The sequence below is a fragment of the Apodemus sylvaticus genome, chromosome 5 (assembly GCF_947179515.1).
Source record: "Apodemus sylvaticus chromosome 5, mApoSyl1.1, whole genome shotgun sequence".
NCBI lineage: Eukaryota > Metazoa > Chordata > Mammalia > Rodentia > Muridae > Apodemus > Apodemus sylvaticus.
Genome location: NC_067476.1, coordinates 103617570 through 103635631, shown reverse-complemented (window position 1 = coordinate 103635631; position 18062 = coordinate 103617570). Strand labels below are relative to the sequence as shown.

At 44.1% G+C, this 18062-nt stretch overlaps 2 protein-coding genes across 4 annotated transcripts in view; both read right to left on the bottom strand.

The window, feature by feature from the left end:
- Nucleotides 1-3984: 3984 nt before the first annotated feature.
- Nucleotides 3985-12585, bottom strand: Ccndbp1 (cyclin D1 binding protein 1). Its single transcript, XM_052183360.1, has 11 exons — nt 12361-12585; nt 12193-12252; nt 11842-11921; nt 11054-11135; nt 9589-9685; nt 9364-9437; nt 8702-8778; nt 8182-8459; nt 6993-7053; nt 4713-4759; nt 3985-4471 (listed from the first exon to the last, which is right to left on the bottom strand). Exons 1-11 carry the CDS (start codon nt 12458-12460, stop codon nt 4357-4359), a joined length of 1071 nt encoding a protein of 356 aa, XP_052039320.1. The 5' UTR covers nt 12461-12585; the 3' UTR covers nt 3985-4356.
- A 558-nt stretch (nt 12586-13143) lies between these two features.
- Nucleotides 13144-18062, bottom strand: part of Tmem62 (transmembrane protein 62) — a 32786-nt gene continuing 27867 nt past the window's right edge. For all 3 annotated transcript variants that reach the window (XM_052183357.1, XM_052183356.1, XM_052183358.1), the window contains 2 exons: nt 16974-17092; nt 13144-14177 (listed from right to left, as the gene is read on the bottom strand). In XM_052183357.1, coding sequence (XP_052039317.1) covers nt 13851-14177; nt 16974-17092 — 446 coding nt within the window. In that variant the 3' untranslated portion in view covers nt 13144-13850. The remainder of the gene's footprint in view (nt 14178-16973; nt 17093-18062) is intronic.

Below are 18062 nucleotides of genomic sequence, written 5' to 3'. Positions count from 1 at the left end.
GCTTGTGGTAGTTTGATTAAGAATGTTCCCTATAGTCTCATGTTAAAATTCTTGGTCCCTAGTTAGTAGAACTGTTTGAGAAGGTGTGGGAGGTGTGGCCTTGTTGGAGGAAGTGTGTTGCTGGTGGGTGGGCTTGAAGTTTCAAAATCCCAAGCCAATGGACTAAACCTCTAAAACTGTAAGCAAGCCCTAGTTAAATGCTTTCTCTTATAAGAGTTGGTGTGGTCATGGTGTTTCTTCACAGCAATAGAACACTAAGACAGAAATTAGTACCAGGAGAGCGGGTTACTGCTGTGGCAGACCTGACCATGTTTATTTGGGGAAGGACTTTAAAACTTTGGGCTAGAAAAGTCCTTGAGAACTCAGTGGGATGTTCTGTAGGAGCCTGGGGGATGAGAGTATGGAAAGCAATGAAGATCTGGCTCGTGAACTTTCAAATGGAAGTAGACTCCACCAGGTCATTTTGTGAAGAAGTCTGTGGTGTCTGGTCATCAGAAGCCGAAGAATTGGCTCTGATTAACAAAAGACCAGAACCACTAAAGTAAAACTTTTGCTTTGTTGGGGCAAAAGCTGATGGTCAGCTGGGGCATGATTAGGAAGAGACTAGCATCATTGGGGTGACGTCTTCTGGGAAATGCTTCCTCAGAGTCAACAGATAGAAGCTGTGTTCCAGAGACAGCTAAAGTTATAGCTTGTGCTGGCAGCCGAACTTGGTGATGTAAGTTGCCCAGGTGGGTGTTTTTGAAGGTGTGGATGGGTCCTGGGAAGCAGCTGAGGCTTGGCACTTTGTGGCAGGGTTAGAGTTCCTGAACTCAAATCATGAGTAAATCCCAGACATAGAACACTGAGTTACTTATACTGTTAGAGTGTGGTTTTGCTTTGTTCAGAATGTGACTGTACCCTGGTTCTTCCCTCTTAACGTAAGAAAGTATTTAACTTATTTTTGATTTTACAGGAGCCCACAGTTTAGAAACTAAATTTTAAGAGAGATTTTACGTTTTAGAAGACACTTTGATTTTCCAAGAGACTGAACTTTTAAAGTGTTTGAATTGGTAAAGACTGTGGGACTGGGGCTGGAGAGATGGCTCAGCAGTTAAGAGCACTGACTGCTTTTCTGAAGGTCCAATCCCAGCAACCACATGGTGGCTCACAACCATCCATAATGAGATCTGATGCCCTCTTCTGGTGTGTCTAAAGACAGCTACAGTATACTTACATATAATAAATAAATCTTTTAAAAAATTCTTTAAAAAAAAAAGATTTAACAAAAAAGACTGTGGGACTTTTAAGTTTGTAATATGTTTTCTTGTTTTTGTTTTTGTTTTTTTGGATTTGGTTTTTTGAGACAGGGTTTCTCTGTATAGCCCTGGCTGTCCTGGAACTCACTCTGTAGCCCAGGCTGGCCTCAAACTCAGAAATCCACCTGCCTCTGCCTCCCAGAGTGCTGGGATTACAGGCATGCGCCACCACCGCCCGACTGTAATATGTTTTCTATTGTGATTGTCTTAACCAGAGTTCTATTGCTATGAAGAGACACCATGATCATGGTAACTCTTGTAAAGGAAATCATTTAATTGGGGCTGGCTTACAGCTTCAGAGTTAGTGCACTGTCATCATGGCGGGAAGCATGGCCGTGCTCAGGCAGACGTGGTGCTGGAGAAGGAGCTGAGCCTTCTACATCTGGATCTGCAGGCAGCAGGAAGAAAGAGTGATACTAGGCCTGGTTTGAGTAACTGAAACGTCAAAATCCACTTCCTCCAACAAGCCCACACCTCCTGATAGTGCCACTGCCCGTGGGCCTATGAGGGCCATTCTCATTCAGACCACCACAATGATATTTATTAATCTGAGATCTTGAGGATGAACCAAAAATAGGAAAGGTTATGGCTTCACAGTGATGTGTTTGTATGTCAAGTTGACAAGAGGTCAATTGTGATGGCTAGATCTATGTCAACTTGACATAAGCTACAGTTACTTGAAAGGAAGAAACCTCAACTAAGAAAACTGTCTTCATAAGACCCAGCTGTAAGGCATTTTTGTAGTTAGCAATTGATGGGAGAGGGCTCAGCTCTTGGTAGGTGGAGCCATCCCTGGCCCGGTGGTCCTGGATCCATAGGAAAGCAGGCTGAGCAAGCCAGGAGGAGCAAGCCAGTAAGCAGCACCCCCATGGCCTCTGCATCAGTTCCTGACTCCTGGTTCCTGCCCTGTTTGAGTTCCTGTTCTGACTTCCTTCAATGATGGACTGCAACGTGGAAGTGTCAGTCAAATAAACCTTTCCTTCCCCGACTTGGTTTTTTGGTCATGGTGTTCATCACAGCTCTGAAGCTGTGAGCGAGCCCTCTTCTATAATTTGCCTTGGTCTTCTTGTCTCTTCATAGCAGTAGAACAGTAACTAGACAGAGCCCAATACCAAACTCTTCTGAGGCACAGAGTGACCTGGATACCATTCAGAAGGACTTACCAGTGTAAATAACAGAATATGTGTGAGCACCAAGAAGGTCTTTGTGGTCATCTCTCTGTTTGTAAAGCTCGGTGTTTTCCTTTTAAATGCACTTCTGCGCAGAATCAGACAAGGCCTATACACCCAAATGAAAACATTCTAGTCTCAACAGACTGTATTTCTGGTAGAACAAGATTTGGGAATGAGCCTCTTATGATCTCAGAAACTGCATCTGGGTGAGTAGGATAGGAGTGTAGGGAGAAGAAACCCAAAACAGCAGAAACAGGAGAGACCAGAGCACGGACGACAGAATACAGAAATAACAAATATTAAAAGAAAAAAAAGTAAGATTTTTTTTTCTGTTAAGAGGCCTGTTGATAAGTGCAGAGCTAACCCCCTCTCGGCTGGGACCGGGGAGCAGGAAAATGCCCTGAGGGTCTCTGAGCCCAAGGGGTCCCACTGCTGGAAACCCAAAGCAGAAGCAGGATGAGGAAAACTTGGGAAAGGCCGAGCACTACCTGAATCGACCAGTAGAGGGAAGTACCACAACCCACAGACAGCTCTACAGAAGGGGTTAAAGGACCCTAAGCTTGTGAAAGCTACAACACTCATCTTCCTCCGCCTCCTCCCAGTGCCCCATAAAGCCAGGGATGCACTGAAACTCTAGGAAATATATGTGGCAGAACTCAGCATATGCAGCATTGGGATTTGAGTAACCAGCCCCAGGCTGCATGGACTGTGGAGAGAGCAGCAGTGTGGACAGCAGAGGGCGGGGCCAGCATTCCGGTGCAGAAAGCTGAAGGCAGGCACAGAGCTGCACCAGCGTCTGAGACTCCTCCCATACTGGACCAGTATCTGTAATCCAGTTATTCAAAGTCAGACAAGGAGAGAACCAGAGTGTAATGGAGGAATCCTCTGGGGTAAGGCAGGCTTCCTGTAGCTGGGGAAGGAACACTGGGAAATAAGGCCAGTTTTCATAGGCCAGCTCTCTCTCCTCCCTGCATCTATCTAAAACCCAGTGTCAGGTTAGCATGCCACCTTGCTCCTGTTGCTGCCCTGGGTCACATTTCTCTCCTCCTCTTTCCTTATTTTCCTCCCCCAAAGAACAGACTAAAGTGATTTGCAGGTCTCTGTTGCCTAGTCTCCTGAGAGAAGAAACTTCTATCTTGTATGATTGCATATCTTTACCTCTGTCTTTTCAATCTACCTCAGCTGATAGAAGACTATCATATCAACCCAGTACTAACCTTGTCTTAGCTTTTTCTTTCCCACTCATCACATAACTAGCATATTAGCATATGCAGTACTAACCACTGAGCCACTGCTCCAGTCCTTTTTTCTTTTTTTAATTCTTTTTGAGACAGGGTCTCTCTGTGCAGCTCTCTGGATGGCCTGGGATATACCATGTAGACCTGGTCGGCATCAAACTCAGAAATCTACCTGTCTCTGCCACTCTAGCGCTAGGGTTAAAGGTATATGCCAACATGCCTGGCTTACAATAGAAGATTTCAGATGATACTTCAGAAGACACATTAAATGACACATTTAATCATGTGGGTTAGCATTTTATTGAGATCATCAAAATCTTAAATAAAACAATATGCTTTACTGTAAACTAGAGAACAAGACAACTTCCTTAAGGATTTCCAAAGAACAGCTCAGAGCACAAGTTTATACACATTTGTTCCAGCACAGAAGCATATCACATTATATGATTTACAGATAACTGCAATCTCTCCCAGCCTAGAATCTTGATGACAATCTCTTCTTAAAAGCAGAAGCTTCCTTTCTATCCAGCAAACACCCTGTCAAAGCTCCACTTCTAAGAGCAGACATTGAAAAACAACTTAAAAATAAATAAGTGGACACTGGAGCGTGGGTGCGAGGGTGAGGGGAGGAAGAGGAAGGACTGGGGCTCACAGCTCAGCTGCACGCTGAGTGAGCTCCTTGATCCTGTCCATGCAATGGTCCACGGCGCTCATGAGCAAAGGGACCCAGCTATCCCCTGGCTGGGGGCTCACGTGACTTGCTCTGGGATAAAACAAAAAGAAAAGAAATCTAGTTAACAGAGTGTGATGGGAAAAGCACTCCCAGGAGGGGCGGAGAAGAGACTACAGTAAGAAGGGATACCTCTTCATAGCCACACCCCACCCACACCCTACCCACACCCTACCCACACAGGCAGCTCCCAGTGCTACTCTTGAAATGGGGCAGAATAGCTGGGCAGGTGATTTCATTCTCAAGCCACACAGGAAGAAGTCTTCATACTTACTTTGTAATTTCGAGAGCCTTTATTAAAACAGACACCAATTTCGCAGACTAGAAAAGAAACAGAGATGTCATTCACTCTGAGCCTTGGCACCAAAAAAAAGGAGAATTTGAAGATCCAATTAATGAAGTTAACAATCATTTAGACAGAGCCTTAAAGGGGGTGAAGGAAGTGGCTTGGTGCTCTGACACCATGAAGACCTACCTAAGTTTGAACTTCCAGCATTCATGTTAAGAGGGGGGGGGGAGAGAGAGAGGAAGAGAGAGAGAGAGAGAGAGAAAGAGGAAGAGAGAGAGAGAGCGCGAGCCTAGGCTGTAGGGCTGATGAGATGGCTCAGTGGGTAAGCACGTGCACTTGCTGTCATGGCCACCTGAATATGATTCCTGGGACCCACATGATGGAAGGTCTCCCACATGCTATGCTCTAGTTTCTACACATACACCTGTGACTTGCATATGCACACACACACACATACAATCAATCAATCCATGTGCAAGCATGAATGAATGAATGAATGAATGAATGAATGAATGAGATTTAAAATGCTGACTAGGTTATGGTAGTACGACTATGGATTCTTTTCTATTTAACAAGATCTTAGGAACACTGCTGGCACAACATTTATGTTTTTAACAGTTTTAATTTTTTTTTTTTAAGACAAGGTTTCTCTAAGTAGCCCTGGCTGTCTTGGAACTTACTTTGTAGACTAGGCTAGACTCAAACTAAGAAATCCACCTACCTCTGCCTCTGGAGTGCTGGGATTAAAGGCGTGTGAAACCACACCTGGCTCATTTTTAATATTTTAAATTTGGAACAAGGGTAATCTCAACCTCGAAGGAGAACACTGAGTTTTAAGGCAGCCTAAACTACACACAGGAAGAATTTTTTTAACAGGAGACCCTGACAGTTGTGATAGCTCAGACTTTGAAGCAGAAATGGAATATGGTCCTGGTTAGAACTCTAGGAAGTCCAAGACAGGAAAACTGGAGATCTTAAGACCCGAGGCAGAGCCCGTGCTTAGCGTGTGCCATATCCTACCCTGAATCCCAAGCATCACATCCACAAGAAGAAGCTATCATGGAGAGGGATGATGGCATCAATACAAAATAACAAACATAAGCACACATATACTCATACATTACTTCATATGACACTGTATTTGGGATCATTGATTGAACATCTTGTTAAAATTTTATTTCTCAGGAATTAAGTTCTTAAAAAGTTAATGCCATAAAAGTTAATGTTCCAAAGAAACTGTCCTCTTGAAGAGTTCGGCACATTAATTAATCTTCTGCCATCTATTTTATCAAATATTAAAACCAATACCTCTTGTAAAATTTAAGCTGCTTGGCAGGTTCCCTTCTCTGCCAGTCACATCAGTGATATGAACTGGAGTTCATTAAAAAAAAAAGACAGAACTATAAAGTTAATGCATTCCAAGAATGCACCTAAATCATAAATACATATGTATATAATACATACAAAATATATATTGTAGTGCTGATTCAGTATAAGCAGATCTCTATGAGGAATTTGACTTGGGATGGGATGCCTTCGTGGCTAAGACTGTTTGCAAGCATAAGGACATGAGTTCAAACCTCAGCACACATAAAACAATTACATAAGACCATGTGTGTACCCGTTGCCCCAGAGCTGTGGGCACAGAGACCAAGAGATCACTGGGCTTGCTGGCTGCCAGACTAGCTCCAGGCTCAGTGAGTGAACTGTTTCAAGGCATCAGGAAGAGTGACAGAGCCCACTCAGCACCTCCTGGCCTGAGTATGTACACACTGACCTGCACACAAACACACATACATGCCCCTCCCCAGATAAATAAAATATTAAATTAAAAAAATTACTCTTTAAAACACTGTTTTCTACAATGTTTGGATCCTTTTTCAAACAATTACTCAAGTGGTTCTAAAAGCAGTAAAGTACTGGGGACTAGAGAAATGGCTTAGAGGTTAAGAGCACTGACTGCTCTTCCAGAGTCCTGAGTTCAATTCCCAGCAACCACATGGTGGCTCACAACCATCCGTAATGGGATCTGTAACCCTCTTCTGGTGTCTGAAGATAGGGACAGTGTACTCATATACATAAAATAAATAAATATTTAAAAATAAAAAGAATTAAAGTATCAGAGCACATGGCTATTATAACTAGAGTCCAGTTAGTATTTATCAAGCACAAATACACACAAGAACTGTGAAAATATTTTACCTGCACACAAGTTTGGCATAGGAAATACTAATGAAATTCTCCCCGTTCAAAGCTCATACTTACACAGATCCGCACAGTGAGGTGACACACAGGTGGATATATGCTCAGAACCAATTCATCCACACTAAGAGAAGAAGACAAAGGAAACTATTAACCACAAAAAGGGGGCAGAGCTCTGCGTGGTTGTTCCCAGTACTCAGCCAACTCAGCTCCTTAATTTAGCAGGGATGCAATGCAGAAGCAATTCAGCCAATGCTTACTGGGATGAATATGTCCTGTTTAGAAAGCTGGAGAAATGTGCATGGTTCACAAGGTGGGGAATGATTAGTTCTGTCAAAGACATGAGGATTCAAAACCATCAGTTCAGTGATACTGACAGAGTCCGCCAATGGAAACTAAACACGTTAGACAAAAAGACCCCTTTGAAAGAGACCACTACTTTTGACCATTTGACTAAATTTATTACTACTAAGCAGAGAAACCACCATCAGCAGGATATAAGGGAAGTACAAAACACTCTATTTTTTGACCCAAAATGTTTAACTTTATTACTACTATGAGGAAATATTCTTATAAATTCAAATTGTTGTATATTTACCATATGTAATTCTGAAATGTCAATGTCAAGTCAGACCAGAAGGGACAAAGACTACTTAAGATCGAAAGAAATTAAACAGATGCCAAGCAAGTGTAGAAAGAGATCTTAATGAAACTTAGAATGTATTTAAGGCATTTTGAGACAAATAGAGAAATCTAAGCATTCGATATTATTACTACATTAGATGTTAAATTTCTTGAATGTGTGTCTGTTCTTAGGAGGTTGCTGATAAAATATTCATGTGTGAAAAGTCACTTAGGCCTTAAATGGTTTAGGAAAAGCACACCATGCCTACTTATGAAGAAGTAAACACCCAGGGAAGAGAGTGAACAGAATCTAAAGAAAGGACACACAGCTACTGACCCAGGTAGTTTTCCAATTTTCCTTTAGGCTTGAAATTTTTCAAAATACAAAAAGTTGGAAATGCTGGGCAGTGGTGGCGCACGCCTGTAATCCCAGCACTCTGGGAGGCAGAGGCAGGCGGATTTCTGAGTTCGAGGCCAATCTGGTCTATGGAGTGAGTTCCAGGACAGCCAGGGCTACACAGAGAAACCCTGTCTGGGGACGGGGGGGAGCTGCTGGATGAAACCCTGGGGCAACGATGCCAGCCCGGACCACGATGTTCCTGCTTTCCCAAGTGCAGCACACGCTTACCAGGGGCTGATCTCGTCAGAAACATCCACGATGTCATCCAGCTGGGCGACCTGATCCTTCTTCCCATTCTCAGCCACCAAGATCCGGATTTTCTTGAGGGAAGCTCGGGATGCTCTCACCAGTGCAAGGCACGGCGCTATGAGCTCTTGATCTTCCTCTGACCAGTATGAGTCCCGATTGCTAGGAAGCCCTAATGCATCATCCTCACCACTGTGGCTGTCGGAGTTGTCTTCAGAGTCATCCAAGAGGCCACTATAAGGGTCACAGTCTCCTACAGCCTAAGACATATACCATCGTGTTTGCGAATACAAACAACACCAACATTCTCATTCTGCTTGTCCAGCAAGGAACAGAGGTGACACTAAGACACAAGCCAAACACGGTGGGAGGCGGCGGCGGCGGGCAGGACAGGAGTGAGCGTGGGATTACTCAGGCAAGCTGTGGGGAGCTCCTGCCTCTAATGCTCAGTTCTCATGAAGCTGCTTTCCAGTGACCAGGGAAGATGGGTGAGCGCCCTCACCTGCTCCATTTCCTCATGTGCATCTTTCACAAAATCCACATTCTTGGTGAGTGTCCAAAGGGCCGCAGCTTTGTTATCTGTGGGGGAAGCATCGGAAGCACCAGAATCAGAGGAGAAACATAACTGTGTTAGGATTACAAAGGGCAGCCAGCACTTCTTTAAAGTCAAACTCTCCTATCACACCCTCCGCCTGGAAAGAGGGTTAAATAGGCTTTCTCGTTTTACCTAAAACTGTCTCGTGGTACCTGTTATCACATCCTCTTGATAACCACTCTCAGTCTGCCTGCCTCTGCTATATTTAGAGCTCTTTCAGTGTGCTCTCCAATGCTGTTCCTGGGACAGTGATAGGAGAGCAAACCATCTGTTCAACTAGAGAGGGAGGAGTAGTCTGAATTTTAACAGTTATGCTCAGCGGAACAGCACTTGGCTGACATACCCTGGGTTCAATCCCCAGCACCGGGGAAACCAACTCAAAACCAAACCAAAAAAACGAGTACAAGGAATGGCAAAAAAGTATTAAATCAATTAATATTAAGGAAAATAAACTATATCTTATTTCACTAGAATCTTCATAGAAATGAAAATATATCCATAAGGCACAGCTGAAGGATCTGAGAGGCATCTCTGCTCTGGCCAGCAGGTAATAGTTTACTCCTACCCACCTTTTGGGATCTCAAGCACCTGTTGGCATGCGACTGAGACACTATTGCAGGAAATCAGGTCACCATTCTCAGTGCTGGAGAAAGGAATTAACAAGGACATATCAATAAGCTAGGTTTCTGCCTCCCAATAAGGTCCAAGATGAGCGACTTTGCTGTTAGGGTCAAATGTCCCTCCCTGAGTCAAGGACCCCACTAACCGTTATCCCACACTGCAGCACCCACTACCTCTGAGCCGGAGCAGCACGAAGCACTTCCAGGAGCTGAGTCATGCTGTCCACAATGTCCAGGGTCGCATTCCGTACCAGCTTTCTCAGGGTGATTCCTATGGACAAACCCAAACGGTAAGCTGCCTGCCTGGTCATTTCAAATGTCACCATCTGCTTTCTAGAGTGTTCCAGAACCATGAGGTAACTGATACCCATACGCTTTAGATCACACATCAGTGCGAGGCTCAAACCTTCCTTAAAATCTCAGGTCATTTTATTGCCTGTCCTGCCATTCCTTAGAGCTGTTCTCCAACACTTCTGGAAGCAAGTCTTTTCAATTGAATTCATTCATTAAGGACTGGACCTTTGATAGTTGTGAGCAAAACACTGCAGGTTTAAAGCAAGTGTAAGTAACCCTGATGAACTCTGGTACGCTTTCATTCATTTCCACCGTAGAGCTTCAGTGAAGCCATAAATCTATAGCTGGGGTGCTTTAACTTGTGAAGGGAGTTGCAATAGGTTATGATGTAATGCTAGGTGGAGGAGCGTTGGGATGCCCTGGGCACGGGTATGGAACATATATTGGAATTAGGATGGACTGAAAAGAAGAGGAATTAGGAGCTGAGAAGACAACATATTTGGGAAAATGCCAGTTACATAACCATGATGACTCCAGTTCCCAGAACCTACGTGAGAAAGGCAGAAACCCTGCAGTGTTCCCATGACACCAGTGCTGGGGAAGCAGAGGTAGGAGGCTCCCTGGGGAATCAGTGAACCCCAACGAAGACTCTCTCAAAATCACAAGTCACTGGTTTCCATGTGTACTCGTATACACATGCATTAAGCACCTGAATAAACATGTGCACCTACGTGTGTACATACATACAGACGCAAATAATAATTTTTTTTTTATATAGAGTCAGTTGAGGGGCTGAAGACATGGCTCAGTATTTAAGAGCACTTAATGCACTTCCAGAGGACCCAGGTCCAATTCCCACAACCCACACGGCAAATCACATTCTGTAACTTCAGTTCCAGGGGACCTGACACACTCTTCTGACCTCAGCAGGGACCAGACATGCATGTGGTACACAGACATAAATGCTGACAAAGCACCCATACCCATAAAATAAATTCAAAGAATTAGGTAAAGCAGTAATGATGAAAAATCAGTTAGTTACATGCCATCTGTACCTTCACAAAGGTCACTCACATATAAAATTATCTTTGACTTTATTTCACAGTAAAGTCACATGCTCAAAATGAAGAAAAACAGACATGTATAATAAAGAAAAATAGACATGTATAATATGTTTACATACAAATATATAATATTACAATGAAGATAAATATATAATATTACAATGAAGATAAACATATAATGTGTACATGTTTAATGTTTACATATCAGGATATACTCTACTACCTTAGCAAAGACCTAGCCTATAAATACAATGCTATTGTGTATACATACGGTCACTTACCCTGATCCTTAGGAAGTGAATAATACACTGCAATTATTTCCTCAATGGCAATATGGACTTGCTCACAGATTCTCTGGGTTTCCTATGAGGTGATGGATCAAATTCAGAATGCATGTTCAACATCAATCCTGATCTAATCCTACTAAGGAGGAGATCAAACATCTGCAGAGCATGATTAAATCTCTTTATGAAAACTTGTCATGAGTCAGGCCTTAAAATGTACTCATCCCATACTAGAAAGAAATTAGGTAGACACCTGACAGTTCTAAAAAGCACTACAAAGGGAAGGACAGCCTTGGCTGTCCTGGAACTCGCTGTGTAGACCAGGCTGGTCTCGAACTCAAGAGAGCCACTAGCCTCTACTTCCTAAGTGCTGGGATTAAAGGTGTGCACCACTACAACCACCAGCAGTGACAACTTAACACTAAAGGGTTTGTATAACAGGTGTTGCTTAGATACTGCGAAGACATTTAACTCCTCCTCTGCTATTGACTCGAGCCTCTAAACCTGCTTACTCATCCATCAGATAGGGAATATGTATGTGAAACAGCTATAAATCAACAAGGGCTTTAACTTACGAGGAACTAAGCTGGCTGAGTTTCAGACTAAATTTAGAAGACCTTTCTACTCTACGCACTTGGCTATTTGGTCTTCACAACAATTCCACGCGGTAAGAACTGTAATGTCGCTTGATAAATGGGGGAAATAGGCGTGGCTTGAGTGTGAAAGCTAAGAAAACGGGAGGATTCTTAAGGAGGCAGCACAAAATCTCCGGAAGGAAAGCTCACCTGTGGAGATGGCAACGGAAGTTTGGAGAAGAGCGTGGTCAGAACAGTGGCTTCCCCGGACACTTTCACTGCTGCCTCATCTGGGGTGTCAGAGGCGGCGGGTGCCAAAGTTAGTGTTAAAGGTTAAAGCTGCTACTCGGACTTTTTAGATAACGCGTCCCTTCTCCACCCTTACCAACATCTCCAAAACAACTCCAGAAATCGTTTTATATTTCAGCCTCAAGTGCGGAGAATGAGTAGCACAAGGGATAAGGATGGGAGGAATTGTCATCTCCTCAGGGGACAGCAGAGGGAAAAGAGATTAGGATGCAGGGAGATGAGGGAAGAGTCCGCAACGGCAGAGACACTCACTGAGTCTTCTCCAAAACGTCTCTCGGTTAAATTCCTCGGCTGTCTCCTGGGCTTCGCCGACTTGAGGAAGGCCGGACCACCCCGAAAGCAAAAGACAGGTGAGAGGAGCCCTGACCTGACGCCCGACCTCCCTACCCGGCGCCCGGGATGCAGAGTCCCACAACTCACCCCGTACTCGAGGCAGGAGTGACCGTAGCTCCTCTGCTAAGTGCCTGAGCTGCTCCAGAGGCGGAGCAAGGAAGGGGACCGCGGCTGTGGAGCTCGCCATCGCAGCCTTTCTCCGGGAACTAGCTAAGAGGCAAGAGCCATTAGGCCCGGCCGCAGTACTTCCGGTGCTGAAAAACTCGTCTCGTTTCCGGCAACACACATCGCGTCCCGCCCCTTCCTTCCCAATGTAGCGACCTCGCTGTCCCAAACAGCCCAGCCATCAGCCCCGCCCCCGCCCCCCAGAGACCCGCCCACCCGAACCCAGCACACTCAGAAACCAAACCACGCCTCCCCGCGTCCTAGAAACCGGCCGGCGCCCCGCTGGCCCCGCCTAGAGACCCAGCCACGCCTCCTTCCCCTGTCCTCCCTGCAGATCTAGAGACTTGTTCCTCTGTCTCTGCTTACCCCCCACTACCCCCACTCTCCATGACACTAGGCTACTCCTTACCTACTGAAAGACCCAGCCAGGCATCTTCTGACCTACTAGAGATCTGACCACTTTTTTTATGTAACTGAGCTTTTCCCCTGCAAATATGTCTGTGGCAGTGCCTGCAGAGGCTGGAGGGAATCAGATCCCCAGGGCGGGCAGTTCACCCTGTGGGTAAAGGGAATCGAACCTGTGACCTTTGGGAGAGCAACCAGCACTCTTAACTGCTGACTCCACCTCCGTGGTGACTCTTTCTCCAAGCCCCCAAACCAGGCCCACTTTCTGGTTCCCATATGTTTATTGATATTGCAGATCCGTTTGTGATATTTCTTTGTTAATACTTATCTTTTATTATTTTTAAATTACATGTAAGTCTGTGTACATATAAATGTATGTGCCCACAGTGACTCTGGCCTGGAACTAGTTACAGGCAGTTGTGAGCATCTAACACGGTTGCTAGGAATTGAACTTAGATCTTCTGGAGGTAAAGTACATGCTCTTAACCACTGATCTCTTCAACCCATTGTTTGTGGTTATCATTCATTCATTCATTTATTTGATTAGTTGAAAACAGTCTTGACTAAAGAAGCAGAAAGCCCACAATCCTTGGGGAAACAGGCTGGGAAGTCAATTCTCAAGAGTGGTAAAGGTCCAGGACAAGTTTCCACAGGCTCCCTAGGCATAAAATGACATCCTGAACTCCAGGTTTGGGCTGGGTGCTTTTCACAGGATGACCATAATAAACACAGTAGTGGTGAGGGCTCTGGCACTGAGACCCCACCGTGGCAATCTCCTTGATTAGGGCTCTTTGCCTCCTGAGGAAGAATCAGTCCTTAGACTTTTCTGCAGTCCACACAGCAGGAATCAGTAGTAAACATTTCCAACATTCAGACGTCCAAGGAGTGACAGCTTCCTGAAGCTCACCCACTGATACTGGCTTTCCCATCTGCCACTGGGGCAGAAATCTGGGCCACAAATGTGGAGGCTGGGCTTCTTCCAGGCTGCAAGCTGTAAGCCATGGACTTCAGGAGCTCAGATGACTTTTTAAGTGCACCATGAATATTCCAAGTTCAGTGGAGTTCAATGTCCACACACGATAAATGAGCACGGGGGTCAGCAATGCCAACCAGGTCCTCAATGGGGAGAGTATAAAGGCTAGGGGGCCATATGTCACATGAAGAAAGTAGCAAGAGTAAACCTGCCATGTGTACAGCAGCAGCATAAGTACGTAAACAGGTGTAATTGTCAAATATTTTCCCTGGTGGAGATGAGATCTGAAGTTGTGACCAAAGCAGCGCTGTAGCAAACTCCAGCATATGTAAGCCACCAAGGGGATGTTAAAGAATACCATCTAGAAGAAAGGAGACAGACCATTAACCTACCACCAAGCCCTGGGAGGGGCTGGGTCTCATCTTTAGTAACTCCTACTAAAATGTCTTTAGAAGTCTGCTTTTTCTTGGGGACTGGGGGATGGGGAGAGAACGCAGGAACTTGCATGCAGCACTCTGCTGCTGAGCTAGGTCTCAGATCTTATATGTCTGATTTTTTTTTTTTTGAGACAAAGTTTCTGTCTGGCTGTCCTGGATCTGCCTCTGTAGACCAGGCTGCTTTCAAACTCAGAGATCCACATGCCTCTGCTTCCTGAGTGCGGTAATCAAAAGTTTGCACCACCATACCCAGCATACGTCTGATTTTTAATGCATTGATCATATTTTGTTTGAGAACAGTTGGCCTATGGTTAACTGTATATTTCCCTGTCCTTTCGTTTATCTTAAAGGTAGGCATGATTTATGTTGAAGTTCCTATTGTAATGCAGTTATACTGTAATACAGATATATACAGTGTTTATATTGGAAATGAACTGAGCAATCTGCATAGATACCCTCACACAACATACAATAGATCCTATGTGGACAGAGAGAAAGGAGGACTTAGGTATTAGTATTGAGGTAGCATTCTGAGTACTACAATATAAATTAGATATAGGTTATAATCTAGGTGTAGTTGTGTAAATATTCATTCAACAAATATCCATAAATCACCCATTACACAGCAGGCACTGTGCTAGGCTCTAGGTTAAAGGCACACTAGTGAACAAGTAACAAAAACAAAAGGAGGTGGGGACGATGAGGGTGGGGTGGGTGGCGCTCTAGGGAGGAGGGATTATGAACAATTGCTGCTTTTACAGAGGATTCAATTTTGAGTCCCAACTTCCACATGAACACTCACAACTGTCTGTAAACTCCAAAGCAAGGGTTCTAAAGTCCTCTTCTGGTCTCCTAGGACACCGAAGTCATGTGACACACAGACATATATACAGGTAAAATACTCATGTACATAAAATAAAAATTAAAAGACAGATATGCATACATATATATTACAGACAAACATGTGTATAAGTACAAGAAACATAATTATGGGTTGTGATAAGTCCAATGAAAGGAATAATTGGCTTGTGAAAGGGTAACTAGGAGACAGACTCTGAAGCATGAAGGGCAGCAATGAATCAGCTGAGGGAAATACATTCTGAAAAGAAGAAACAGAGGTCCAGGCTTGGGAGACGCCTGCGGCTCTTTAAGGAGATACTAAACAGGGTGGAAGCGGGAGACAGAGCTTCTGGATAAGGATGCAAATAAGTTGTGTGTTTATTTGAAAGGAATTGAGTATAAACTACTTTATCAGTGTTTCCCAGACAAGAACACTAAAAGGGGATGTCCTTAGTGTGTTACGGCAACACAGCGCCACCTTCTTATGTCCCTAGGGTGTTACAGTGATGTGGTGCCACCTTCTTATGTTCCTAGTGTGTTACAGCGACATGGTGACACCTTCTTATGTTCCTAGTGTGTTACAGCGACATGGTGCCACCTTCTTATGTTCCTAGTGTGTTACAGCGACATGGTGACACCTTCTTATGTTCCTAGTGCGTTACAGCGACATGGTGCCACCTTCTTATGTCCCTAGTGTGTTACAGTGATGTGGTGCCACCTTCTTATGTTCCTAGTGTGTTACAGTGACATGGTGCCACCTTCTTATGTTCCTAGTGTGTTACAGCGAGATGGTGCCACCTTCTTATGTCCCTAGTGTGTTACAGTGACATGGTGCCACCTTCTTATGTTCCTAGTGTGTTACAGCGAGATGGTGCCACCTTCTTATGTCCCTAGTGTGTTACAGCAACATGGTGCCACCTTCTTATGTTCCTAGTGTGTTACAGCGACATGGTGATACCTTCTTATGTCCCTAGTGTGTTACAGCGACATGATGCCACCTTCTTATGTTCTTAGTGTGTTACAGTGACATGGTGACACCTTCTTATGTCCCTAGTGTGTTACAGCGACATGGTGACACCTTCTTATGTTCCTAGTGTGTTACGGCGACATGGTGACACCTTCCTAACATGTTCTCTGCTAGGACAGCACTGGGAAGCCCAGCTCTACTTTTTGAACAGTGGTGTTTTCCTTAGATAACTCACCCTCTTTATGTGTCTATTTTTTCTTTTCATCCCTCAGAAACATTCTTCTTCACTATAATCAGTTTTTTAAACTTGGCAATGCAAAATTTATTCTACTATAAAACTCCTATTTCATTTTCATCAATAAAAGAGTGTGATGAAAACTGGGCATAGTAGTGCAGAGAGGCAGGAGGATCTAAGTTTGAGGCCTGTCTGGCCTATATAGTTTCAGGACAGCCAGGGTGATAGAGAGACTTGCCTCACCCCACCCCATCACTAAAAGCATAATGGAACAAGAACAAGAACCCCGGGGCTGGGCAGCCGTGGCGCTCGCCTGTAATCCCAGCACTTGGGAGGCAGGCAGATTTCTGAGTTCCAGGCCAGCCTGGTCTACAGACTGAGTCCCAGGACAGCCAGGGCTACACAGAGAAACCTTGTATGGGGGTCGGGGGGGGGGGGAAGAAGAACAAGAACCCCAAATGGACACAATGTATTTTAGATGTCTACAGTTACTTCTCAGCCTTTTGCCTAAAAGCAGATGTAGTTGTTACAAAAGAGAAGAGGGAGAAAACAGAAGGAATACAAATATCAGACACTGTCACACAAGTAAAGTAGGGAAGATGCCACAGAGTAGGATCCAGAGCTCCCTGCCACGTGATTAGTCCAACAGGGCTAGATGTTCTTCTGGGGACCGCTTACCTGTATAATTCCACTTATAAATGTTAGACCACCTTGCAGGAAATGTCCATCAACAAATATCCCAAACGAAAAGCAGCAACCCAATTTGCCATCAATTATCTCACCAACAAACCATGGTCCTGAGGGAGTGATGCACAGAGAAGCAGAAGAATTACAACTGAGTCTTGGCCAGCAAGGTCCCCTACTGGGTTAGGACACCTGTCACCAAGCCTGGCCACCTGAATTCAGTTCCTGTGACCCACATAGTGGAAGGAGAGAACTGACTCTTGCAAATTGTCCTCTAACTGCCAAATAAATACTGTGGCCCATATGTCCACACACATAAACACACATAGAAAATAAATAAAAATGAAATTTAAGGTATGAGTCTGATTGCATATTTTACAAAACAACTTTTACAGGAATAAGCAAGATATAAAACTCAGCATCACTAAGCATTTTGCTTTGTGGTATCTCTTCTTTGATAATCACTGTTTCCTACCTGACATTCTAACCAGCTATTTTCTCCACATTTTTCTGGATTATGAAATCATTTTAGTCTGTGATATACTTGAAATAGATATATGGTTTGTACATTTTGAAAACACCATCATGCTCAAAATTTTTAACATTCCATTGTAATAGTTTTAATATAACACATTAATATTTTCTTTTTAAATTTCTTTTGAGATTTTATTTTATGTGTATTATAATGTGTTTTGCATGTGTTATGTCTTTGTGCCATAAGCATGTTGTGTCCTTGGAGACCAGAAGAGGGCACCAGATGACCTGGGATTGAGTTACAGCTGGTTGTGAGCCACCATGTGGGTACTAGGGATTGAACCCTAGTCCTCTGAGTATCTAGAACTCTTAACTACTGAGCCAGCTTCCCAGCCCCACATTAGCCAAGAGCTATTACTTTTGAGTAACTGAGACTTACTGTTCAAAGCAATAAGACTTTAAGTGTGCTGTAAAGATTAATTGTGACTATTTTTAAAGGTTACGCATATATGCATATGCTAAGTGTAGGTACCATATGAGTGCCTGTGGAAGCCAGATAAACAAGATTTCTGCAGAGCTAAATTTATGAGTAGTTCTGCTGGGACCCAA